Here is a 27,646-nt window from a genome sequence, read left to right on the forward strand (position 1 = left end):
ATCTATTCTCTCCCTCCTCACTTGTAGCCCCAGCAATGTTTCACTAGAGCTGATAAAAGCAGACAGATAACACTGATTTGATTAAACAGCCACTGTCACTCTATAGTACAAAACAATGTTGACCCTCTTAAACACAACTTATCTTACCTTGCTCTTATTTACCCAGAATGCAACATGTTCTGGGCAGGAGAGTTAGGACAGGGTGACCTCCATTTTTACTTACTTCTCTTCGTTACAGGATAGTAGCCTACAATATAATAACAATAATTAATGCTTTTTTAAATAGTTGTGTTCCAATTGTGTGGAATGATTTACCTTAATGTCTCATAATATACACTTAGTTCACTGTATGTGTCTTAAATGGTATCTCTTATTCATACAATCTATCACTATTTGCATCTGTCAACAATAGTGTGCCTGTTTTTATCTCTACATGTGTAATGATTCTTCGACAGAGATTGTTGATATTTATAGAGCATGGTAAAGAGGACTGCTGACGCATATCTGATATAATGACCCTCAGCCAGGCACAGGTTAGTGCACGGCTTCAATGTCAATGAGAACACAACTCAGAGTTAAAGTGTAGAACCATCCATCACTCTAAATTACAATCTCTAGACAACATAATAAATGAGGTGCACACACCTGTAGAGAGGAGTGTATTGATCAAATGTGGCTGACAGAAGTAGTGCATGGTCATCAGAGTAAACCCACAGACTGTTCTCTGCCACAAAAAAAACACTGCAGTGAACATGCTCACACCATTGACTTACCTCTGTGGATGATGCTACCTATTGTCGCACTGCTGATGAGCTGGAATTGGTATCAGGTGTGACTGCAAATTAACTTCAGCTATACTGGCTATTTTCTGCGGATGTCCTCTCCCTTTGTATTTGGGTTTGTTCTGGTGGTGGCCCACCTGTCAGTCCGTCGATTGGTCTCTTGTCTTATTACTTAGTCACATATATTTCAGCAGGAAAGGTGGCACATTTCCCCTCTGCAGTGATTCACAGTTTAGCAAATGCTTATTATATCAAGGACCAATGTCATTCACCAGTATGCCCAACATTAAACTCCATCAATTTACAATGAATGGTCCACTACACAACTTCAGTCATTGGCCATTAAGTCTTTCTGGAAGTTAAAATTGAACTTCCAGAATGATTTAATTGCCAATGCTACACTGCAGTTGTGTAGTGCATGCATTCATTGTAAATTGATGGAGTTTAATGTTGGGTATACTGGAATGACATTGGTCTGTGTTAACCTTCACTGTTCCTTTCCTCTTTACTACAATCAGTTTATCAGGAAAAGAAACGTGCAGAGGCTAGATAAGAGATACCAGCATAGTGTGATATGAGAATATTTCTGTATGTGTGTGTGTGGTGTCTGACCTGTCTAGGGGTGACATTGTTGCTACCTGAGGTACCATTTTACGTAGGTAGTCACCTTGAAGTGCGTGTTTAAACATAAATGTGTGTATATGTCCAAAGGTGTTTGTGCGCATGTGCCTCTAAAAAAAAGGGAGTTGTCATATATATAAAGGCTTTTCCAGAAAATCTATCTTTTTCTAACCACTATGTGTGTGTGTGGATGTGTGTGAAAGAGAGAGAGAAACACGGTGCGTGTTCGGGACTGGACCCGAACTGACTGCCAAAATTCCGGGGGCCAAGAAGAAGGATCGAGTGGTCTGGACCTCCATTGATTTAGGAGGGCAGTCCCCTAACACACCTGCAACCATGACTAAAAAGGTAGGCAACCCTGTAGCTGATAACCTTGTGAATTGTTTCAGGCTTTTAGGTCGACTGGACTTACTTTACGAATACTTAAAAAAAAAAAATGTTGGTATAGGAATGTTGAAGTTATTCTTCCAATCACTAAGGTCGTTCAGTAAATGTTGGTAAATCACTCGATATATCCAGTCATACAAATATGTATGCATGTAGACACTTTGTCAATAACTATCTGCCTTTAGGACACGTACGACATGTTTGAGATGGATGGAGAGATGGACAAGAAGAAGAAGAAAAAGATTAATAAGAAGGAAAAACTGGAGGGCATGAAGAAAGAAATGGATATAGTAAGTAAAGATAAACACCTCAGGGTTTCAAAATAATGAGAATATTTAGTAATGAACTCTCTGACCATCTGTAAGCAGCTATGATAAAATCGCCTGGATCGACTCTTATCCACCCTCTAAACATTAGCTCTGAATGACTGTACCAAACTGTCTCATCCTGCAGGACGACCATGAGATTACCATAGAAGAACTAGAACTGAGGTACAACACCAATGTTACCAAGGTATGACAATTCTTACACAATTACTTTCTTTCTTTAATATTTGTCTTTTGTTAGTGTTAGTGTTTCACTTTATTCTCCTTCATATTATGCACTTACTTCCCTTCACCGATCCAACGTCCTCCCAATTTCACTCTTTGTAGGCCCATCAGGCTCATGATGCTTCAAAACTCCCATTTTGTGAGGTTTTATAGTTGTTTTAAACAACCAAAGTCATCAACTTACTCTGTTTTCTGTTCTCCATCCACAGGGTTTGACCTCAGCCTTTGCCGCCCAAGTCTTGGAGAGAGATGGTCCAAATGAATTGAAGCCTCCCAAAGGAACTCCAGAGTATGTGAAGTTTGCCAGGCAGCTGGCTGGAGGGCTGCAGTGTCTGATGTGGTTCGCAGCTTCCATCTGCTTTATCGCCTTTGGAATTGAATTTGCAAGAGGCAGCATCAGCTGCTTTGACAATGTATGTTAAAATTCCATTTAAAGTTTTTCTCCTTTAATTCCCTGTGGAAAAAAAAACAATTTTTAACTGGTGTTGATTTGAGGGAAGGAAACCACCAGGAAAAAGAAACGAGGGACAGCAACAGTCTTTGCTAGTTACCTGTTTGTATGGTAATATCTCTTTTCTCACTCCAGCTGTACCTGGCCATCACTCTGATTAGTGTCGTCATTGTAACTGGTTGCTTTGGTTACTACCAAGAATACAAGAGTACCAACATCATTGCCAGCTTCAAGAATATGGTGCCTCAGGTAAGTTGCACATAACCAATTTGTAAGGTGCAACTCCATGTCTGCATATTGTTGGAATTTAATACAAATGTACTGTGTGATATCCCTTTTTTATTTTTTTTAAACACGTGTGTTTTACTCTCCCTCTGTTTCTTTTTCAGTATGTTTATCTATTTTATCTCTGCTAATTTATTTCTTATATCTCAAAATAGCAAGCCATCGTGATCCGTGATGGCCAGAAAAACCAGATCAACGCCCACCAGTTGGTGGTGGGCGATCTGGTGGAGATCAAAGGAGGAGACGGAATCCCTGCTGACATTCGCATCATCACTAGTCAGGCCTGCAAGGTAGATCACACTCATCCATTACACTATGCTGTATAACATTCAAATAGATTCATGACATCTCTTGATGCAAGCTCAGACTTTTATTGGCTTCTCATAAATCACAAGTGTCTACATTTGGTTTGCTAGTAATTTAAATACCAATAACTCTTTAATTATAACATCCTGAGAAGTAATGTAGGAAGTATTGACACAGGTATTTTAGGCCAGTAGGGTAGGGGTGTTGGTTTTTAATAAACAGAAAACGGAGGAAGACCTGAGCCATAATTGTTGGGCCATTCCTTCCCGATTGTATCATGTGAATGTAAGGAACTATTTGTGAATATACTTTGTTTGTCAGGTGGACAACTCATCTTTGACAGGCGAGTCCGAACCACAAACCAGGAGTCCAGAATGTACCCATGAGAATCCACTGGAGACTAGAAACATCGCTTTCTTCTCTACAACTTGTATGGAAGGTACTGTAAGCAGCACATACTGAGTGTGCATATACAAACCCTGGACAATATATGACTTATTTAGTCATATATATTCAGTATTTTTTTAGTTGGTGAACTCAAGAATAACTTCTCCTTTACAGGTATAGCTACTGGCACGGTCATCAACACTGGTGATCATACCATCATTGGTCGAATTGCCACCTTGGCGAGTGGCGTCGGCAACGAAAAGACACCCATTGCCATAGAGATCGAACATTTTGTTGACATCATCGCCGGTCTTGCAATCTTTTTCGGGTTTACCTTCTTTGTGGTGGCCATGTTCATCGGATATGCCTTCCTGGAAGCCGTGATCTTCTTCATGGCTATCGTGGTGGCTTATGTGCCAGAGGGGCTACTTGCTACAGTTACTGTGAGTCAACTCAACACATGTGAATTTCTCATACCATTGTTGTATGTTGTCTTGTCTCCATTGTGTCTATCATCTGGACTGTGTGAATGCTCATTTCTGAATGATGCCAGCCATGCACAGACACAGGCTGTGTATTAGTGAATACATGCACAATGGATGTGGATGACTTTGTTCATCATATGATGCGTCAGGTTCTGTATTAACCTGTCAACTTGTACCTGCCTGTGTGTCTTTGTGAACAGGTGTGTCTGTCTCTGACTGCCAAACGACTTGCCAGAAAGAACTGTGTTGTGAAGAACCTGGAGGCTGTGGAGACATTGGGTTTGTTTGCCTAAACACCAGACATATCCTGTTCCTGACAGTCCTGTTGAGTTCAGGGACAATGTGATGAACTTTGTTCTCCATTAAGTTATTACAGCATGCATGTATGTACAGTGTACATGTGTAATCCATAACACTATGTGTGTTTAGGCTCCACGTCAGTGATCTGTTCTGATAAGACGGGTACCCTGACCCAGAACAGGATGACTGTAGCTCACCTTTGGTTCGACAACCACATCCACGCTGCTGATACCACTGAAGATCAGTCAGGTAAACGCATGAAGAAAAGTTTGTTATTGTTCAAAGTATTTCCTTTAGTCATCAATCAATACTGTGATTACGAGTAATGGTATAATGTTGATATCATTAGGGTGGATTAACATTTTTTTACATTTGAGTAATCTTTTAGTATGACGATGCGTGTTTTCCAGGGAAGAATTTTGACCAGTCATCAGAAACATGGCGTTCACTGGCAAGGGTGGCTTGCCTGTGCAACAGAGCTACATTCAGACCTGATCAGGAAGGTGTACCTATTCCTAAGGTACAAGTTTACTGTTAGGACATTTCTTGTAACAAATGTCACAAAATGCCACATCTTGCTCTGGCTGTAATATTACATATTTTACCTACATTGTTATCTTTGATTAGATAAGCCAGTTTCTGACTCTGATTTATTCTAAGAAAAGATCTCTTTCTTCGTCTCTTTATGTCTCACACAGAGGCTCGTGATAGGAGATGCATCAGAGACCGCTCTGCTGAAGTTCACCGAGCTCACAGTAGGAAACATCGTCGACTACCGTGAACGCTTCAAGAAAGCAGTGGAATTGCCATTCAACTCCACCAACAAGTTCCAGGTGAGAGTGGAGCTGTGTAACACCGTTGATCAATTACTACATTCGAAGATAAGTGGGCAATTAAAACAAAATGTTTACGTTATCATTGGAATTTCTTACTTTAATAATCTTACCCTAATGTACTATAATCCTGTGATTCATGGATCTGGGTGCTCTGATGACTTTTTATTGAGCTAGTACCAACCATGTCTCTCTCTCTCTCTCCAGGTATCTATCCATGAACAGGAGGATCCTATGGACCTTCGCTACCTGTTGGTGATGAAGGGAGCACCAGAACGTATCTTGGAGCGCTGCTCCACCATTATGATAAAAGGACAGGAGCTGCCTCTTGATGAACAGTGGAGTGAAGCCTTTCAGACCGCTTATATGGACCTGGGAGGACTCGGAGAGAGAGTGCTAGGTGAGGGAGTACTTCTTATGACCCATATTTGACATCATCGTGTAGCTTGCTTTATTGAAAATGAGTTTTCTTACAGTATATAACCCCAATTTAAAAAAGTTAATGATTTTGTGTCGCTTTGTCACAATCAGTATACTTTCTACATTTAGTTTTGTAGCTATTTTTTGTTATATACAATGGTAACTTTATATTAGTTGTGCTGTTCTTGTTTCCTGCTAGGTTTCTGTCATCTCCTTATGAATGAGAAGGAATATCCTCGTGGCTGTCCATTTGACCCTGATGAGATGAACTTCCCCACGTCAGGATTGTGCTTTACTGGCCTCATCTCCATGATCGACCCCCCAAGAGCCACTGTCCCCGATGCAGTGATGAAATGCCGTACTGCTGGCATCAGGGTGTGTTCCCATTGCCCCATATACACATTAGGGCTAGTTTCAATTATTAATTTTTTTATGCGCGCAAGAGACTGCATTTTTTCACTATATGACTTTATGTTTATTTCACTCTGTTTGTGTTTGTGTGTTCATGCATGCATGCATATATACAATCTCTCTTCAGATTATCATGGTGACTGGAGACCATCCAATTACAGCAAGGGCAATTGCCGCTAACGTTGGTATCATCTCAGAAGGCAGTGAAACAGTGGAAGACATTGCGCAGAGGAAGGGTATTCCTGTTGAACAAGTCAACAAGAGGTATTGGAAGAACTGCTGTTCATCAAGGGACAATCCGTTGCAGTATAATGTACATTTCTAATGCTGTGTGACTATCACATATAACTACAGAAATCTCCATCATCGTCTTATTACAGGAATGTGATTGGACTGCAGTGTTCCTTTGAATATTTATTTTGTGTAACTCTGGCTGTCACTGTGGTGTCTGTGTGCAGGGACGCCCGAGCTTGTGTGATCAGCGGTGGTCAGCTGAAAGATATGAGCAGTGAGGAGCTGGATGAGGCACTGCGAAACCATCCGGAGATGGTGTTTGCGAGAACATCTCCTCAGCAGAAACTGATTATTGTGGAGAGTTGTCAACGTCTGGTAAATACACACAAACACGCACACACAGATTTTTCGACCTGTGTCGTTTTAATCCTGTGATGATTAAGATATATTTATTTTAGAATTTCAAAGCAATATGTATCCAAATCCCGATCGTAGATGAGGAAGCAGCAGGCAGGAGATTGGTTTGTGTATTCATATCCAGCGTTCATGATCACATGTCCAGGTTTGTGAAGATGTTTTCATTCCCCACCCCACCCAGGGCTCTATTGTCGCAGTGACAGGGGATGGTGTCAATGACTCTCCGGCTCTCAAGAAAGCTGATATTGGTGTCGCCATGGGGATCTCCGGATCAGACGCTGCCAAGAACGCTGCAGACATGATCCTATTGGACGACAACTTTGCTTCTATTGTCACTGGAGTGGAGCAGGGTGAGAGCGTGTTATGACCAGACAATCTTAACTCAAGGTTCACGGCATGGAACATGGCTCAATGGTCATCCGGCCATGTGATGGTGGTCGTACATGGATGAGATAATGATGTTGTTGTTATTTGAAATATTATCAATGAATCTGAAGTCAAACAGATGAATAGTTAAAGTACTCAATACTTTGTCATAAAGTACAAGCCCCTAAAATTCAAGAAAGCACCGTATTATGAAATGTGTAGACATTATAATTGTGTATAGTGAACAAATATACTGGTAATGAATAGTTTGGGTAGAGTATATTGAACAAATGTGTTGAGTTTAGGTGTGTGTGTGTGTGTGTGTGTGTAGGTCGTCTTATCTTTGACAACTTGAAGAAATCTATCGCCTACACTCTCACCAAGAACATTCCTGAGCTGACTCCATATCTGATCTACATCACCGTCAGCGTGCCTCTTCCTCTTGGCTGCATCACGATTCTGTTCATCGAACTGGCCACTGACATTGTGAGTAATTGTCATTATTCCTATAGATCAACAAGAAAGCAAAATACTTAGAGCCATTACACTAGCCCTTGTCTTTTTCTTCTTCTTTTTTCTTACAAAGAAAGAAGATAATTGTGTAATATTTGATTCCATTTCACAGTGACCCGTATACTTTGACTTTGAATCACCACACCCTCACCGTATCCTTCTACAACGAGTGATTCGGTGACCTTAACATTAAAGTCACTCCTGTGTCTTCTTCATAGTATCCCTCTGTCTCTCTGGCTTATGAGAAAGCAGAGAGTGACATCATGAACCTGAAGCCCAGGAACCCCCGTCAGGATCGTCTGGTGAACGAAGCCCTGGCCGTGTACTCATACTTCCAGATCGGTGAGACTGTGTGTGTGTGTGTGTGTGTGTGTGTGTGTGTATGGGTGTGTCGGTGAACAAAACCGACATACTGTACCTGTTACTGTATTTAAGAACAGTTATGTTAAACTGAATATTTACTTCACCCAGACACAAAACAGACAAACGGTCTGTAAATATATGGACAGCCCACTTACAAACTTTACTTGACACGTCTTCAATTCAATTCAGTTAATTTTATACAGACCAATATCAAAACTTACAAATTTGCCTCAGAGGGCTTTACGATATGTACACATCTTCCAATGTTAGCCTTAATAATAATAGCAGTAAAGCAATAAAGCAGAAAAGACAATACCTGTAAAAAAAGGGCACTCAGAATTTCTGTGGTGGAGGCGGAGCCACTACCCAGAGGAATTGTGACACAAGGCCATTGAGCTAGATTTATACACTGTTAAGATAGGGTTGACAATGTCTTCCTTTCCTCTTCCTCTTGTTTTCAGGAGCCATCCAGTCCTTTGCAGGTTTTACAGATTATTTCGCAGCCATGGCCCAGGAGGGCTGGTATCCACTCATGTGTGTCGGCCTGCGTGCTCAGTGGGAAGATGTTCATCTTCAAGACTTACAGGACAGCTATGGACAAGAATGGGTTCGCATAGACTTTAGATCCTACCTTTGGACATTTGTTTTCTCTCATGTGTTAATCCTACACAAAGTGGTTGAGTGAGAGTGATATTTAAATTTGTAAAAGCATAGTAACCAAAAAACTCTTCCCTTGTGTCTTCTGCTTCCAGACCTTCAGTCAGAGGTTGTACCAGCAGTATTTGTGCTACACTGTATTCTTCGTCAGCATAGAGATTTGTCAGATCTCAGATGTGCTGATCAGGAAAACTCGACGTCTCTCTGTGTTCCAGCAAGGCTTCTTCCGGTCAGTAAAGACCCATCCCTAACATGCATTGCTCTTCATCATTTATCGTAATCGCCAAAGTTAACACATAAACATTTACAGTATTAACTATGTGTCTGTGTCATGGAAACATTAACACCTCCAAAGTTTATGCTGAATTCACAGTTATTGACGGAATGGGAAGAGCAGGAACACGTGCCATTATTTCAACTTCAGTGGATTCACATATTATTCCTAGATGGTTATTCCTTGTTGCCTTGTAGTCATTGAAAACAGCCTGAAGTAACTATTTGTGCGGTGTTAAGCATCTTGAACTGTTTGTGAAAGGTGGAACCAGATACAAATAGTGTAGAGCTGTGTGTTATACTTGTAAAAAAAAAACTCTGCTTGATGACTGATCCAAATTATTTTATTTTGTTTATTTCTGTGCAGGAACCGTGTCCTGGTTTCTGCCATTGTCTTTCAGATCCTACTGGGTAATCTGCTTTGTTACTGCCCAGGAATGCCCAATATCTTCAATTTCATGCCTCTCAGGTGAGCCACACAGTGCCGACCAGCTCAGACTGGATTAGAAGGAACAGTGTTGTGTTTGTTGTGAATTCTGACAATACAAACTCTAATTGAATCAATACTGTGGGGCAGTTAGAAAGTAATTTTCCCCACTACAATCATTGTTTATATCTTTCCATACTTGTATATTTTAAAAAAGAGCTGGTTTAATGTTACATATTGTGTTTTCTCTCCAGAGTCCAGTGGTGGTTTATACCTGTTCCATATGGTATTTTAATCTTTGTTTATGATGAGATCAGGAAATTAGGAGTGAGAAGATATCCAGGAAGTAAGCCAAGATTCTTTATCCTTCCTTCTAACCTTTAACATCACTAACATCTCTACATCTATTCAGTATGTATTAATCCATGTCTTATAATCTCTCAGGTTGGTGGGATCAGGAATTATACTACTGAGACCAGAGAGGCGCTTTCAGTCATTCAGCCATTCATCTGCATGAAATTCTGCAAACCCAGAAGACAGAGCACCATGCATCTACATTACTGTGTGACCATGTATTTATAGCTTAAATTGTCTTTTAATATTACCATTACATCAATATTCAAGGGTCTGCCTAAATAAGTAAAAAGGTAATAAATACTGAAACTCACCAACTGATAATTCACACAGATTTAATATGTTGCAGCTCTTTGACTGGTTGCATTGTATTTGTATTAATAAAACATTTTCAGATTGATGATCTCAAATCGATAACAAAAGTAGTGCTCCTTGTTAAAAATTCTGTATTAATTTGTGTCTGTTTTGTTTCTGATTGGATCTTCACCCGAGTTGAAGTTGCCACCAGACCATTATGAAATTCATAAACTATGAATTAAATAATGTCCCGATCATTCAGCTGTAGCCGGTTTCACTGCTTTCTAAAATACACTTTGAAACAGGAGGCCGCTGTCTAGAGGTGACACAAAGTAAGCAGCCTAGAGCTGCATAGCCTCACACACAACACAACAGGACACGATGAAACCCGGAAATGAAATGTATTATCATTCCTTAATAAAGAAACATGAATGACAATCATTGTAGTATTTTAATGTCTTTCTGCTGTCGACATCAACGTTTTAAAGCACAAACTTGACCTTTTTTACATCTCGTGTGCATGTTTATTTTAACGAAAAAGAAGACCTGCTCTTTATGGTCCAGGGCTGGTGACAGAAACGAAAGCCTTTCATGGCTCTCACTTCCATAAAAGTCTCAAAATATCATGAGCTACGTTTACTATCTTGTGTCTTTAACCGCCAGCAGAACAACTAGATTACCGTTGTAATCTGGCCACAAAACATACTCCACCAAGTGAGAGAAAATAACTTTCCTCTGCATCGGTTTCATTTTTCATCTCCACCATTTGGTCGTCCCGTCTCTTCTGAACCTCCCACAGTTGATCTTGTTGTCGTAGTCAAAAGGGCAAACATGTATCAGGTCTTGTGTATGTACTCAGAAGTATCTTTTTGCTACTTCTTCTCTCTACACTGCACTACTCGACTTTCCAGATGGCTATCTTGCCATCTCGACATGCAGAGCCACTCAGCACGTATCGATCCTCGGCAGAGCAAAGTGTTTGGATGCTGTCTGAATGGGCCTGCAGCTCCTTCGCCACGGCGTGGCTCTCTGCGTCCATCACCAACACCTGATTTCTCAGCTGACCGTCACACGGACCTTCAATACCACTCCGGCCACGACAGCCCACCCAGATCTGAGGGGTAGCAGAGGGCATTGAGGAAAGGTAGCAGGAGTTAAGTAATAGAAGGAGGGTAAAAGAAAGATGGACATGTGGAAAGAGGGGAATCCACAAGACGGACAAAAAAAGATGTTTGAGTTACACTATTTACCTAAAACTTCATAACCACCTAAATCGATTACATGTGAAATTTTTTTTTTAAAAGTGCAGCTATAGTTTAAAGTACTAATAAAGTGTCTATTAGAAAGACACACACTCCTATATGCTTGTTTTTAATCTTTCAAACATATTTCACATGAGCACATTTGCACCAAACAAATGAATCTGTCACGCCAACGTCACAGGTAGCGAGGTGCAGGAGCTCATGAGCAGAGAAACAAGCCAGATCAAAACTTGAATAACAAATGGGCGCTCTTTAATGAGTCAAAAAACAGGTTAAAACAAACACAAGGTCCAAAAGGGGCAGCCAGAGGATCGTCGGAACGGGCAGGCAGGCAGGCAGGCAGGGTCGAAAACAGGCAGGATCCACGATGGGAACATATACACAGGACGACGGGAAAACAGACAACAATCCAGCAACAGACAAGGGAAAGAGTGGCACAATATATAGGGGAGAAAACGGGTGTACGACATGGAAACAGGTGTACGACATGAGACAGTAACGAGACGAGTGGCTGAGGGCAGGTGCAGGGAATGACACAATCAAGGAGACAGGAGAGGCTGAGGGCAGGTGAAGGGGATGAAACGATCAAGGAAACAGGAGACACAGAGTACACACAGAACAGAACCTTACAGAATCATGTATGACATAAATCTAAACCTCAATAAGCAACATCTGCTTTATGTCCCCATAAACCACAAACAAATGGACGTGTTGAAAGCACATTACGTATCTAAGCAAGTTGGTACTCAGTACAGAAACTTGCCAACGGTCATACATCGCAGCTCACCTGGTCCTTGACTCGAATCATACAGGTGACCCCGGAGCAGCTTGGCAGAGAGATTCTCTTGGATGGACGTGTGTGGTTGTTGGTGTGCCAGAGACACAACTCCCCGGAGTTTGCCCAGCCCGTCCACACCTGACCTCGCTGCGACAAACAATACAACAAGCCAAAAGGTGTTTACGCAGACAAATACATTATATTGTGGTTGATTATACATCTTCAAGTATTGTAAAAGAAAAGTTGTCTGTAAATAGCTGAGCTTCTCAGTTTCAGTGGTTGCAGTGACTTGTTCCAACAACATTATCACTGAATCTGTGCCAGAGTTTATTTTCTTGACTGAACTTTCCAATTTGTGTGCTTGTATATTTGTTTTGATTCCTAATAGACAGTCATACTTAAATTTCTTATTGAACAGCAAACTGAACGACTGACTTGCTGAATAGCTGCTAATTTGCTTAATTGTGGAACATCCACAAATTGATCCAAAAGATTGCAAAATCACCTCTGGGATGACGATGAAGCTGCTGAAGCTACCGGGCACTTCATCAAGAAGTTCCACTCTTCTTTGTGGAGTCCCACTCTTTTTCATTTCCACAATGCAGTCTCCACCACCTGCACATACACAAACACCTTTCAACAAGACGTCATCGGTGGAGTTCAGGCATGAGGGATGGAGGTCTTATAGTCATTTAGCCATTTAGTTTACACTTTAGAATGAGGATAACTGCATTAGCGAAGAGGGAAATGAAACGCCACATTGAGAGACAGAATCGGCGACATTCTGAGCTGCATGCTTTCCGTGGAGAGCAATACACACGACAAGAGTTTGTTATTTGAGTGTTAGTGAATAAATAAATGAGCAATAACAACTGTTAAGGAGCCGAATGAAAAGGAAAACGTTTGCACTTACAGCACCACAGTGTTCCATCATAGATCTGTATGGAGGAAAGACGCTCACAGCTTAGGTGGAGCTGTCGCTTTACTTTGAGACTCGCTGTGTCCCACTGCAGAATCGTCCCATCACAGCTGCATGAGTATGTCTGCTGACTGGGAATAGGCAGTAAGCGTTCACTTTTATATTTACACATGTATTCCCTTTTCTAAAAATGTTATATTTATGCTTAACTTGATCAAATTGACATGTTGACGGGAGAGAATCACGTCTCTATACCCGTTGTGTTGATCTCTGAGGTCCACGGTGAGTCCAGTCACTTCCTGTCTGTGCTCAGTCAGCTGTTTGTTGCAGGACATGCTGTGAGTGTCAAGAATGTAGATTACTGAGTCCTGAGAGCCAATCCACACTTGTTCCTGGACCAATCCCAGCATGCAGTTCTACATAGCAGAAGATGTGACATGGTTACTGCATTACAAACCGCATACTTTTTATTTGTACTTTAAGTACACACTGCAGCTGCCCATACAACATATGCACTGTTGCATGCCCTATCACTCAAAAAACCGATTCAAGCCCTTCTTAGAGGTGACACATTTAAATATTGTTTGATACATTTAAATAAATCAATTACAAAACGAAGATATTTATATTGAATGGGTGTAACACAAAATGTATGAATACTTTCATTTATTAGATTTATTTAGGTTACACTCACAAAAAGATTCAAGCCCTTCTTAGAGGTGACACATTTAAATATAGTTTGATACATTTAAATAAATCAATTACAAAAATAGATATTTATATTTAATGGGTGTAACACAAAATGTATGAATACTTTCATTTATTAGATTTATTTAGGTTAGATGGTGTGCATATCAACTCAAAATAAATAATGTGTTTCATTGGGGACTACCCTTTGCGCATGCGCCAGCTGAAAATCAGTTGTTTACATGAGGTGAAGACACTTTCATGGCTCTATAGTGGTGTAGTGGCTAGCACTGTCGCCTCAAAGCCAGAGGTCCATGGGTTCAATTCCCAGTCGGGGCGTTCTTTCTGTGTGGAGTTTGCATATTTTGTTAGTTAGTTAGCTTATATTTTGAGTTGAACAAACACAAATTAATTTAATTTAATGAATATCGTTATTTTATTTTAGATGTATTTGATACAAATGAGTTGGACTAACTTAATTACATTTTATTGCACTGATGTGCTCAATTTGAGTTGGAGTTGCATATAATTATTGGATGGAAAACCTGCCAACAATTTAATTGAGTTCATCCAATGAGTCATTTCTTTGAGTGTATGCATTCAATTGGGTCCTTGACCTTTTACTCTCTTGCACATATATCCAGATCACGAGATAAGCAAAGTTGGTGGAGTTCCTCTTGAAATAAATGTTACTCATAGGAAGTACAGCGTGTCTGTTCTCACCAGCTGTGACGCTCCGACCTGGATGCAGTCCTGCAGCATGGACCAGCTAGCTGCATCGAATACAACCACTTTGCCCCCACTGAGAGCCACCCACAGCTTTGGGTTCATCACACTCTTTGAATCATTGCAAGTCAGCTGACCTGGAGTAAGCCAGAAAGAGACAGAGGGTGAGAGAGCAGTGGACCAGTGACTTGTGAGAGCTGACTGCATGCAGGGTGGTTTAGTGTCGAGGGACACCACCACCATGAACATGAGAACCACCATGGGGTTTTTTCACAGTGCGGGCCACAATATTCATCAATGTCTTCAGTGGCAATAGCAATACATAAATAGAAAGGATATCAAATATTTGTCAGGGGCTTTAATAGAAATACATACCAAATCAATGCACACTGTATCCCAGCATATTTCAGCTATGGCTGTCATTTAAAAAAAAGAAGGGTATCTGCTATATTCAGTTGAACTCAGTTATGTCTTCAAATCACGGCAGTATCCCCCAGTGGCTTTTGTTCTCTGTCAGTCTATCCTTTGTTTACATTAACAGCTGTTATCCCGCCAGCCAATACAAAGCACAGCAATCCTAATTAGATTACGTGGATAGGTTTCACTGTAGCAGCTGCTGCCACACAAACATTTACAAAGGACATGAGAATCTCTCTGGTCACACAGGGGTTCAGTGTGTGAACACTGAACCATTCATTATCAAAACACATCTCTGTTGCTCCTTACTGTAAAGGACAGTCAATAACATCGAGAAGACAATGGCGAGACACATTGTGTGAAAGTAGAGCACTAACATGTACAGATAATCACACTTTATGAGTTGCTCCACATCGTACCTGGTGTGTATAGCAGCACATGAACAGTCTGAGGTTCAGCAAGGCCCAGTGATGGGTTGATCCTGTGTTTTAGAGTCTCTGAGGTAGTTTTAGGCACCATCATGGGCGCTGATCAGAGAAAGAAACAATGTATCAATATGACACGGAGGTGAATGAGAAGAGTATAAAGAGAGGCACGAAAGAGAGAGAGAGATACACAATGAATTAGTAGTGGTTGAATAATGAATTAGTTGTTCCACAGAAAATGATCCAGCAACATAATTGATAATCAATTAATTATTTCATTTATAATGAAAAAATGCCAGACATTATTATTGTTATAGACATTGTAATTTGCTCCAAATAACGCTCTCTAGAAGTAGCACAAGAGTGAGCCCAGACCTTCATGTTTGATCTTATCGAAGTAGGCCAACTTTGAGGCAGCAATGATGGGCCTCTGTGTCTGTAGGCAGCCCATCACAGCATCCATTAACAGAACGTTGGTCAGAGCCTCAGTTATGTACTGAGGGTCCTAAAGAGACGGGAAAGAAACCACAGGTTGAAGAAATGTTAGCATACTAGACTGTCATTTACACAAAGGGGGGTAAGAACAACTTTTAAAAGAATTAAAAATTGACTTAACAAAAAGTAACTGAATCCTATATTCATCAGCAGCAGTCAAGTCCACTGGAAGCAGTTGGAAGCTCAAATACAGTCAGGTCCATACAAATTTGGACATTGACACAATCTTCATAATGTTGTCTCTGTACACCACCACAATGGATTTTGAATGAAACAATCAAGCTGTGCTTTAAGTGCAGACTGTCAGCTTTAATTTGATGGTATTTACATCCAAATCAGGTGAACGGTGTAGGAATTACAACACATTTTATATGTGGCCCCTCCTTTTTAAGGGACCAAAAGTAATTGGACAACTGGCTGCTCAGCTGTTCCATGGCCAGGTGTGTGTTATTCCCTCTTTTCTTCATTCACAAGGAGCAGATAAAAGGTCTAGAGTTAATTTCAAGTGTGGTATTTGTGTTTGGAATCTGTTGCTGTCAACTCTCAATATGAAGTCCAAATAGCTGTCACTATCAGTGAAGCACGCCATCATTAGGCTGAAACATCGAAACAAACCTATCAGAGAGATAGCAGAAACATTAGGTGTGGCCAAATCAACTGTTTGGTACATTCTTAAAAAGAAAGAACGCACTGGTGAGCTCAGCAGCACCAAAAGACCTGGAAGACCGAGGAAAACAACTGTGGTGGATGACAGAATAATTATTTCCCTGGTGAAGAAAAACGCTTCACAACAGTTGGCGAGATCCAGAACAATCTCCAGGTGGTAGGCGTATTTGTGTCAAAGTCAACCATCAAGACAAGACTTCACCAGAGTAAATACAGAGGGTTCACCACAAGATGTAAACCATTAGTGAGCCTCAAAAACAGGAAGACCAGATTAGAGTTAGCCAAAAAACATCTAAAAGAGCTGTTAAGTTGTGGAACAACATCCTATGGACAGATGAGACAAAGACCAACTTCTACCAGAATGATGGGAAGAGAAGAGTCTGTAGAGGGGAAGGAACTGCTCCTGATCTAAAGCATAGCACCTCCTCAGTGAAGCCTGGTGGAGGGAGTGTGATGGCGTGGGCATGTGTGGCTGCCAGTGGAACTGATGCCCTTGTATTATTGATGATGTGACTGCTGACACAAGCAGGAGGATGAATTCTGAAGTGTTTCGGGCAATATTATCTGCTCATATTCAGCCAAATGCTTCAGAACTCATTAGACGCCGCTTCATAGAGCAGGTGGACAAGGACCCGAAGCAGACTGCCAAAGCAACCAGAGAGCTTTTTCAGGCAAAGAAGTGTAATGTTCTGCAATGGCCAAGTCAATCACCTGCCCTGAATCCACTGGAGCTGCATGTCACTTGCTGAAGACCAAACTGAAGGGGAAATGCCCCAAGAACCATCATGAAGTGAAGACAGTGGCAGTAGAGGCCTGGCAGAGCATCACCAGGGATGAAACCCAGCGTCTGGTGATGTCTCTGGGTTCCAGACTTCAGGCTGTCATTGACTGCAAAGGATTTGCAACCAAATATTAAAATTGACAATTACATTGATGATTATGTTAGTTTGTCCAATTACTTTTGGTCCCTTCAAACGGAGGTGCCACATATAAAATGTGTTGTAATTCCTACACCGTTCACCTGATGTGGATGTAAAGACCCGGTAATCTTCACGGTGTCTCGATGGATTGTGAAGTGTTTGAAAAGGGGGAGTTTATTTTTCCAGTAGTGAGCCATCATTCGATGTTGTACCTTGTGCAGGTCGGCCATCTTGCGTCCGGCCCACATCTCTTTCACCACAAGGTTCCAGAGTTCGGTCTCGGTCTTCAGATTGGCCTCAAACACCTCGACCCGACCAGAGGTCTGGATACGAAGGGAAGGAATACGAAGAAGTAGAAAAGGAGCTGTGGCGATCTTCACCTCCTGCACAAAGATGTGGAAGTCATGTATTTAAACAGGAGTGCAGGATTATGAACTACGAATCCAAAGATGATTTTAGAGAAACACTTGACCTGTATGTCTCTGAACTTTGTGATTTCTAGGAAGGCCTGTCGTCCAACAGTGAGCAAGACGAGACGTTTCTGAGTCATGGCAATTTTACCGACGCCGAGGGAGGTCTTGACACACGACGACAACTTGTAGACACACTCGCTATTGTCAAGATGCTCGATGACCTCAGAAGGCAAGTTGAAGTCTTGTGCCTCGGCTTCTGTCTCCTTCCAGAAGGTGTAGAAGACTCTGAATAGTTTGGGGTCGACCTGCTTTGGCTGGCCTGGGAAAGACAGAGAGAGAGAGAGAGAGAGAGAGAGAGAGAGAGAGAGAGAGAGAGAGATGCATCCAGTTGCAAGCAAAGATAAAAAATATATTCACAACAAAGAGACATTGAGGGTAAGAGAACATGTGCAATGTCAAGCGGAACATGTACATTAACCCCCTCATTCAAACAAATTAAGTTAGTTCCACGTTCAATGGCAGATGTCTCAGATGAGTGCATATTATTGTTCTTCATGCATTTCTAAAAGGCAGACTGAATTCACAAAGATCCAAATTGTTGTGGTCAAAACAGACTCCCATATGTCAATTACAAGCCATTCAGCTTGATGTTCTTTCCTGTTACACTTTTGTCTGTTTTTGGTATTTTATGGAGACATGCATGCCTTTCACATCGGATAAAAGTCTAAACAAAGAGAAGGAGAGTGGCTTCAAAGTCTTTGAGTGAAGGGGCTCATTGGTCAGCGGCGTGTCACACCATGAAGTCATGTGGCATCACCATTTCCTTTTTCTGTTTCTCTAAACAGAGACTTCACAGCAAGTCCATTTTCCTTCAACCTACCAATTAGACTTTCTCACTAGAAATGTGCAATGCTTAACTTCGCTCTGAAGAAAAATAAAGTGCCTTATCTTACATATCATGGTAGCAAATAGTTTCATTGAGCTTTTTTACTGAAACAAGTGCTGGGTGTGGCCAAACAAAATGCTTGTGAGAGTGATGAAAACACCACAGCTGTGAATTGATAAACCGATCATAGCGCTGAGGGAAACACAGAAAGATATTCTCTAAATAACTATAAGTCTTTTTCTGTTTAAGAAGTAAACATTAAAATACATGGTATCGAAGAATACAGTGTTTTTGTTTCATTCACTTCAGTTGGACAGTCTGACATTTAAATGCCGAAGGATTGCTTTTACAATCTGTGTGTGTGTGTGTGAGTGTGTGTGTGTGAGAGAGAGAGCAAAAGAGAATGTGATGTACAGACTGTACTTCACGCTTACAGAGAATTAAACGGGTGCAACAGATCATCTAACGGCTGCCTGATTACACCATGGATGCATTTTTAAGTTTGAGCTTTGATATTGCAACTTTCTATTAAACTCATAGAAATATTCAAATAACAAAAGAAACCACACACACATCATCCTGCCTGTCCCCACTTACCATTAGTGAGAGCGTCAAATAAACGATGTATGGTTGCTACGTCCTTAACAATGCCGCACTCCTGAACGCATCGCACAAACTCCTCCTGATGCAGATGCTTTCGGGGAAGCTCAAACTTCTTGACATGGTCGTCCGGCTGCACCGACGGCTTCTCATTGTCCGTCTCCACCTAACAGATGAGAATTAAAAAAACACCATCGCCAATTACATTGTTGAGTTTGCCCTCCGACCCCCACAAGACCGACAGCCGGGTTGTGTAAACTGACTGACCCTGAGGATAAGTCTCTTGAGTTCAGGTCGCCTGTCGGCTTGCTGCCTCTCGTCCCGGTGCAGTGAGTCCACGAGCCATGTGACCAGCTGTGTGGGAAAGATGGCGGTGTCGGTCTTGTTCAGGTTTTGGAAATCGCCCAGAGCGTCCAGCCGCCGCCAACACAATGTGTTAATGAAACCACGCAAGTAGTAGAATCTGCAGGGAGAAAATGATTGTCATCGATGATCAGCAACAGTGTAAAGTGGTCAAATGATTGATTGAACAAATACAAACGAAGGACATAAGGAGCCTCCATAGCAAAGGAAGCAGAATACCTGGCCAGCAGCATAGAGTCCTCCTTTTGGACAGAGAAGATGGCTTTGCCAAGCAGCTGGATCAGCTTCCTGTAATAACTTTGGACGGAGCAGAATGACAGAGAGGCTGGGAAGTCTGGGAGCCTGAACACGCTGGCTGCTTTAGGAGGAGTTCTCAGCGCCAGGACACAAAGAGGCAGTGAGAGAGAAGATGTGAAGAGGAGGAGAACAGAGGAATGTTTCATCTTGTGGTCTTCGCCTTGACTGTTTTTGCCTCGGTTGAAGTCTCACCGGAGTCAGACATGATGATCCTGCTCAGCATTGTGTTTCTTTGGAAGCTGAGAGTGTTATCGTGTCCGAGGTCGGGGAGGCTCATCCCCAGTCTCTTACTCGTCGCGCTCCCTGAAATAGAGCTCTTTCTCCGGGCTTGAATCTCCTGCATGGTGCGTCTGCGTGGGACCTCAACCATCGCCTTCATTCTAGACGACACATGATAGACACAATGCTTTTCAAGGGTGCTCATCCAGCACAAAAAGGAGATAAAGAAAGTATGCCAGAAAAAGAAAATGAATCCATGTTGTTGGAGCTCGCCTCACGTGAAGACTCAAGAAACATAGAAACTGTTTGACTGAGCCAGTGAACTCAATTCAATGTGGTCGGGTATGCGTTTGTGTTGACAATAAACATGTGCCTGACTACTTCTGAATGTGGCTTCAGCAACTGGAATGCCATGTATGCCCAGTATATTTATTTTGGATGGGTTTGAGAAGTTACCTGTGTATCTCAGAACGAGTGCTAAGTTCCATTCGAGCAAAGTTGTCCATTTTCCTGTGGAGACGATCCTTGAGGAAGGAATGGAAGATGTGTGTTTCCAACACCTGCAACACGTCAATTTGAAGATGAGCACCTCGCCATTCAAGTTAAAGTAAAACAAATTATAATCTTGTTCCACAAGTGAGTGTTTACCTGTTTGTAAAACAGCTGTTCAGATGGCTCTCTGGTTTTCAAGAACTCTTCACTGTTAAACACTCGATGTTCATAGTTTAGATGATTGCTGACGTCTCTGTTAGAAACACACACATGTACACATTAGCTAAATACACACAGTTGTCGGGAAACATCCTGTTAGATCTCAGTGCAGGAAGAACACACACAGAACCTGAATATGTTGACGATCAGTTCCAGCGTGATCCTCTGGATGTCCAGGTTGAGCTTGTGTTGCCACGCTCTTCTTTGCGCCCGCTGCTCACTGATGTCAGTGCAGCTGGCACGGTTGCACTGACTCAGGTCAAAATTAATCTGCAGTGTTTGACTCCTGCAGAACACACATAACATACTATATAAACTAAAAGAAACATACTCACATCTCTTGCCAAGTTTGAGAAAAGGATCAGTAAAGCTGCAAATACACAATCCAACACTAAATCTGATTTGTTTGTTAGTATTTCTGTAAAGTCAATCCTCGAGTACTTTATTTAGTCGTGGCATTACTGTGGGCACCTCTTTGTGAAGCAGTCTGCAGCAGCCGGGGGGATCTCTGGGAGGCCGAGAGTCTCAGAACAAGAAGTGGACACACTTCCGTTATCTATGTTGATGAGGACCAGATCATCGGTTTCCTGGATGGATCAAATAAATCTTGTCCACATTTTGGCTGTAATATATAAACAACTATATGACAATATTTAAACAAAGAAGTTATCTCTGTGATCTAGTCAAATTTAGTCAACATTTGTGAACATGGCCAACAAGAAATAATAGTCAAATGTAATGCAAAGTATTCACTTAGCTGTAGATAACCTTCTTCATTTGACACGTATTTAAAATAATCCAGCCTCTAAACATCCTGAAGTCTGAAAACTCTGTCCTGTCACGCTCACCGACTCTTTTCATCATCATTCTAAATAAGAGATGGATATTTATTACCATACATGTGTATACAATATAAATCCACCACACAGTATTCCAATTATTCCATCAGCCACCCCCCCCCCCCCCTCTCAACTTTTTTTCAAAAAACTTTGTGAGCAATAATGGTCATGATTTGGAAGCTTGTGTACTCACAGAAGCAACCTCTTCAAAATGGCTGAGATGGCAGCCCATGAGGAAGGCCGTCGGGGCCATGAGGAAGTCCAGCATGCCTCTGGCCAGGACCGGAACGTATGGCTGCTGCCACGACAGAGGCTGCACAGCAAACACCAGGGAGGCCCGGATGGACAAATGAATAGGTCAAAAGATGAAATGACGGATGGGTTGGTGAAGGATCATGAAGGATTCAACACCTTTCAAATGTTGCATTGCAACATGCAAAATATGTTAAGAGCACTAACTCAATAGTAACATATGATTTGAAACTGAATGGAAAGGCTTACAATGTAATTACAGTTCTATTATAGTATTAAATGTAGTGTGCTTCAGCTTCAGCATCCAATGATACATTCATGACGAAGGAGCTTTTATTTTCCTAAATATCAACAGGAAGTCCCTTTTCTAAACAATAGTAGCCCTACTTACTATTTACTGAAACAACCACAAACCATGTAGCTCTGTGCTTCTACGGCCAATGTCTTACTTTAGTTTAAAAACAGGCACACCAAATTTATTTGATTTGATGAAATCATTATGATACCAGAGTTGTGTGATGGATGAAGTTTTAATTTAATTCAATGACACATCTAGGGAGAGTGGCTTTAGTCTCAGGTAGACTCTACTCTATATCCTCGCATAGCGTCTAGTTGTTTGATGCGGTATCAATGCTCTAAATGTGGAATATAGCACCTTGTGGCCTTTGCAGATGCGCAGACACCGATTTTCAACGGACCTGCAGAAAAAGCAAGAAGCTCTCCGCCACCAGCGTGAGTCTGGCCCAATCAGCTGAAAACAACACCACCCGCTGCTCCTGCAGGAGACAAGACAGCCCCTACGGAGACGGGCAACAGAGACACAGACACAAGGAGACGTAGACAAGAGGTCATCTGAGCTTCCTCCTGGTTCACTTACATCAACTCAACAGGTGTGTGTCGTACCTGGAGGAGCTGCTGCGGCCTGAAGCAGAAGAAAGGCAGATGGAGGTCTAAATCTATAACTGGATGGTCTTTGTCTTCTCTGGATGGCAATACAATGGTCAGAGGACACAAGGTAAACATCTGGAACAAAACACACAGCGTTACAGTTTGGTTTCTTCTGGCTGCATCACAGTCACAGGTTGGACTAAAAATGAATGTATGTAACAACATAACAACAATATGAACCAGATCAATCCTGGCTCATGATATTATGAATGTCTCACACACACACACACACACACACCAAATGTAGTCGTCCAGGAGGGGGAATAGGCACCAGTGCAAGTTTGGCTGCAAACTCCTTCACTTTCTCCTCCATGTCAGATAAATGACAAGTCCTGAGCTGGATTAACAGACTGGCAGAAACAAACAGGAAGATTGTGAATTGTTTTATTCGGTAAAGCTAAACCGATTTAATTCGCCGGGCAGTTTGGTTTCGTACACCGTTTCTCACCAGGACAGACAGTCTTTGAGTGCAGTGAAGTAAGGATACTTGGATATGACACAGAAACTGTAGGCAGAAAAAAGTTTAGAGGACTTGAGGGCTCCAACTCCCTCCTGTAAAGCAGACGTCCCTTCCTGTAGAAACAGGAAAGAGAATGACTTGATTTCATTTAAGTTGGATGTCCCTTTTGAATGTGGGCATGCTGACTGACACACGCTACATGGTTATATTTATGTATCTTAAATTGTTGTTCATTGTAAAACATGTCGTCCTGAGTACCAGTATGGGTCGGTAACATTGCATTACTACTCCATGGGTCTTGTTGCCAAAGACATCAGTGAAGACCAGGAAGTGGAATTGTTCATCTTTCTGTTCATTGGTTACTTGAAGCCCACCTGGAAACAAGAATAAAAAAGCATTTCAACCCATCGGCATGATAAAGTACAGTTACAAGATAACAAAAGTAACAAATCAAATATCTCAATTGTTGACCCGAATATGTGTGTATCAAATACCCGGGAAGCAGAGCTGAGGTAAAGCCATGAGGTCTATGTCTTTGGGAACACTGGCCTCTTCACGTCCGCCTGCCGAAATAATAATAATAATAAAATACAACAACATTAAGATCTATTGACGAGATGGGTAAAGTTAAGCCACTGACACATCCCAAACCTTGAGGGAAACAACATGTTTTCGGCTCCACGGAAGTTTTGTAATACTTGAGGATAGAAGATCAAACAAACAGACGCCAGACCTTGGATGGGAGATGCTGCAGCTGGAGGAAGTTGTTTCCTTTTCTTCTGGAGAAAAGAGCGCCGCCTCTTCCCATGTGGCCTCACTGCTTCACTCTCAGCTCGTGGTCTGCTCACAAAGGGAGGCGCCAGGATATACAGCACCTCCGGATCCAGCAGGAGGTGCTCTGGAGATCCATTACTGTTCATGGCCTGAGAGGGAGATAAGGAGGAAAGGATCATCTTTAATACGTGTTGCATTCATCTACATTACACATAATATACATGCATTCATGTGGTTCATTTAATATAAGTGAGCAGGAAAAAACATATTTTTTAACATGCTGGTTAACTGATCCTGATCATTCTTATCTGGGCATTATTTAGGCGATATTTTGGTTTGTCTGGGCCGATGGTCTCTGTGTATCGTCCCTCTTGGGCATTGCAAAATTATTCAATGGCAAAGATCGTCTTCTTTGCTAAGTCTAAAATAATAATAAAAGACTTGGTCCGTGGGAATCTGGAGACAATTATTTTATTTTTAACATTTTCGGGGGGCATAATTGTGTCATTATAAGAAGGAAACCTGGAGGAGAGAGGGTTGAATCCAACCAGCAGTTTGATATGTTACAGTTGTGCAGTTTAACCCTTGTGTTGCCTTAGGGTCATTTTGACCCGAATCAATATTACACCCTCCCCCCGCCTTAGGATTAATTTGACCCCATTCAATGTTTAATGTCGGTGTTCTTTCGGTAGTCAACAAACAAACATAAAGTGCCTCACACTTAAACTTGGAAAACAATATTAATTCTAATAATTCTCTGGAGGTTTTAATTGCTGGCGTCAAATTGAACCCAAGGGGTAAAATATGTTAGTAAATATAAAGGTAACAGGAGGGTGAAACATTGAATCGGGTCAAAATGACCCAAAGGCGGGGGGAGGGTGTAATATTGATTCGGGTCAAAATGACCCTAAGGCAACACAAGGGTTAAAGCATTGTTACTGCTGCTTTCTTGGCTATGTTTCTCGAAAAAAACGTAATCTCAATGGAACTAGCCTGATTAATGCAAATAAAAAGGTAATAAAACATGACATTGACCAGTATTCACCATATTCATCAAAGAATCGTGAAATACCAGCAAAACAATACCTGGTAGACCTCACTGAGTTTGTCACTAGATGCTCCGAGCACCACACATGCTTCCAGCAGAACAGGAGGCAGGTGGTCCGCCATCACCGACACCAGGACCCAGTTGGACCAGCAGAACAGGATCAAGGTGCCAACTCAGACCTTCTGGACCACAACCACTGACAAAAAACATAAAAGAGATAAGACGTCAGTCAGACAGAGGAGTTAAAGAAAGGTACTTATAAAGAGGTGGATGTGTGTGTGTGTTAATAAGGCAGACCATTGTTACAGTTCTCTCATCTTCATCTTTCTGCATGAGAACAACATCTATCAGCTAAATGAAGTCCCATGAGGGCTTGTTCCAGGCACCGGCACCCAGTCAGACACCACAACTTTGTTCAAAGAAACAGCTCCTTTGCAATTATTACCGCTACAAGACCCAGAATCAGAGATTAATTAGATTTTATTACATTCAAGATCTCATGGTGCTGTCTCCATGGATCAACCAGAGAAATACAGTGCCTGTGCCTGAGTCATTCTTTGTGACTAAGATAGTACAACGTCTACATGTGTTAGTTGAGTACACTGTGATATTGAATCCTGTGTGAATCAGTCTTTAAAAACAAAATATTGTTGCCAGCAGATTATCAGATGTCATCATTAGTTTGTGGCACCAGAGGCGCGTTCCTAGGAATCCAAATGGCGATTCAGGAAAACCTCTATATTGTGAAGCTGATTCAAGCTCTGTAGGAGAAATACATGAAACCCAAAGGCATCCATCATGCAATTAGTGTTTATGTCTGCACATCCACATAATGTCATAAAGCATGGACACGTTATCCTACATCTCTGCTGTTCTTTTACCGTCTGTGGTCTGCTCACCACAGTGAAGATAATAGTTTCCCTGTTTCCTGGTTTGGTTCTTTCTTGGAAAATTAGAGTTGTGTGCAGATCAAGAGGGAAACATGCACACAAATAAATGGCGTGGATGAGATCTTAATATCAATATATATATAAGCATATTTGTGACAGAGGAGTTAGTGAGGTGCACAATAGTAAGCCTTTAGAAAAATACACTTTTGTGGCTGAGGCTGAGCTGCACAAAATAACTTCTCTCCATAGGAAATACAGTATGCTTCAACATTTATGATTATATCCTTATTTACCTGTTAAAACATGTTTTACCATTACAATAACCATGACAACATTGTCACACTGTTCCCTTGTTTGAAATGACATGATAACTAATTGAAAGAATGTCAAGCATTATTGTACTAATAACCAATTGAAAGAGCAGGCCACATGACCCGATGCTGTGGCTCGATTATTGGTCCAAGGATCTGACGTCATTGTAATGTATAGCACACATGTTCCTTGACCAAAGGGGCACATTCCACATCAAACCATAACAACAGAATGATTGTGTTATATTTGCTGATTTGACACAAATACACAACAATCTAACATATCTATCCTCCAGACCCGAGGGGGTCAAGCACGCAGTGAGATTATTATTCTGCACCCTTAAAACATTGTACTTTTTGGACCAAGCTGGCAAACCGAATCATGATCACAGAAGATTTTATATCTGACTTTTAGAATAAATGTCTCTAACTTTACATTTCACTCTTTGGATCTGCTGCTGTTCAAATCCAGAAACACTGTGTGTGTATGTATCCAGTGTTCACGAAGAATGGCTCATTGACTTAAGAGGGCCAACGGTTAAAAGAAGAAGACAAAATATTTAAATAGGTACACAACGAAAAAAAAGAAGATCCTGCTGTTAGCTCATTTACACCTTAAGGGCTCGAATGTGTCTTTGCTGTCACTCTGATCAAAGTACAACTCGACATATACATGTGTATACAATACAACTGTGCGCTGCATACCTACAACCATGCAGCCTATGCTGGATACAAGTTTAGCAAAATCTTTAGAATGTAGAAAAGTTTTACAATATACATTTTGTGAGCTACTCCTGTTTTATTGCACCTAAGACCCGTGATGCCGGGTCACGAGCTGCCGGTGAGAGGATGCTTCCAGTCGGTCACTAACCTCCTCTCAAGCTGCCGAGCGGCTCCTCGTTCCTGCCAGCGGTCCGCAGCTGTAAAGTCGCTCCAAGTGCGCAGCGGACTCCAGCGCCACCAACAGCGCCGGTGTTACACCCCTTCTGGTTTTCAAACCTACTGGTTTCCCTGCGCGTGCGTTGTGTTCTCTTAACATCTGCAGCGGGGCTCTGTCTCGCTCACCAGATTCGTCACACATTCACAAACATATTGCTGGAGATCTTCAAGCCACCGTTAATATCTATCTCGGCGATTACGATTGTATAAGTGAGCAGTGCATCACAGCCACGTATGAAGAAATACATTTTCGAAAAAATAAAAATAAAAAGATCGCCGGA

General features: G+C 41.6%; 2 protein-coding genes across 5 annotated transcripts; one reads left to right on the forward strand and one right to left on the reverse strand.

The window, feature by feature from the left end:
• The first annotated feature begins 1,600 nt into the window (after positions 1–1,600).
• On the forward strand, positions 1,601–10,558 carry LOC130212544 (potassium-transporting ATPase alpha chain 1). The gene is made up of 24 exons (XM_056443522.1): positions 1,601–1,751; positions 1,976–2,080; positions 2,244–2,303; positions 2,551–2,754; positions 2,928–3,041; positions 3,233–3,367; positions 3,705–3,822; positions 3,945–4,213; positions 4,456–4,534; positions 4,685–4,804; positions 4,966–5,075; positions 5,254–5,388; positions 5,596–5,788; positions 6,008–6,183; positions 6,347–6,483; positions 6,678–6,828; positions 7,052–7,220; positions 7,568–7,722; positions 7,968–8,091; positions 8,574–8,719; positions 8,865–8,998; positions 9,410–9,511; positions 9,724–9,815; positions 9,914–10,558. The coding sequence occupies exons 1-24, from the start codon at positions 1,740–1,742 to the stop codon at positions 9,940–9,942; spliced, it is 3,069 nt and encodes a 1,022-aa protein (XP_056299497.1). The 5' UTR covers positions 1,601–1,739; the 3' UTR covers positions 9,943–10,558.
• On the reverse strand, positions 10,553–27,516 carry LOC130212543 (DENN domain-containing protein 3-like). Of its 4 annotated transcripts, none has more exons than XM_056443518.1 (28): positions 27,298–27,514; positions 25,264–25,421; positions 24,137–24,326; positions 23,898–23,966; positions 23,662–23,777; positions 23,392–23,516; positions 23,182–23,293; positions 22,899–23,018; positions 22,694–22,792; positions 21,937–22,056; positions 21,376–21,491; positions 21,035–21,190; positions 20,842–20,938; positions 20,650–20,753; positions 20,167–20,354; positions 19,897–20,032; positions 19,582–19,777; positions 19,312–19,480; positions 17,888–18,147; positions 17,628–17,798; positions 15,710–15,839; positions 15,329–15,436; positions 14,490–14,629; positions 13,290–13,495; positions 13,074–13,210; positions 12,666–12,775; positions 12,170–12,307; positions 10,553–11,234 (listed from the first exon to the last, which is right to left on the reverse strand). In XM_056443518.1, the coding sequence occupies exons 2-28, from the start codon at positions 25,345–25,347 to the stop codon at positions 11,016–11,018; spliced, it is 3,816 nt and encodes a 1,271-aa protein (XP_056299493.1). In that variant the 5' UTR covers positions 25,348–25,421; positions 27,298–27,514; the 3' UTR covers positions 10,553–11,015. The 4 variants fall into 4 exon arrangements, with proteins under 4 accessions (XP_056299493.1, XP_056299495.1, XP_056299492.1 ...); XM_056443520.1 differs by having other exon boundaries at positions 13,335–13,495; positions 19,897–20,035; XM_056443517.1 differs by having other exon boundaries at positions 19,897–20,035.
• Between the last annotated feature and the right edge of the window lie 130 nt (positions 27,517–27,646).

Source organism: Pseudoliparis swirei, chromosome 22 (genome assembly GCF_029220125.1).
Source record: "Pseudoliparis swirei isolate HS2019 ecotype Mariana Trench chromosome 22, NWPU_hadal_v1, whole genome shotgun sequence".
NCBI lineage: Eukaryota > Metazoa > Chordata > Actinopteri > Perciformes > Liparidae > Pseudoliparis > Pseudoliparis swirei.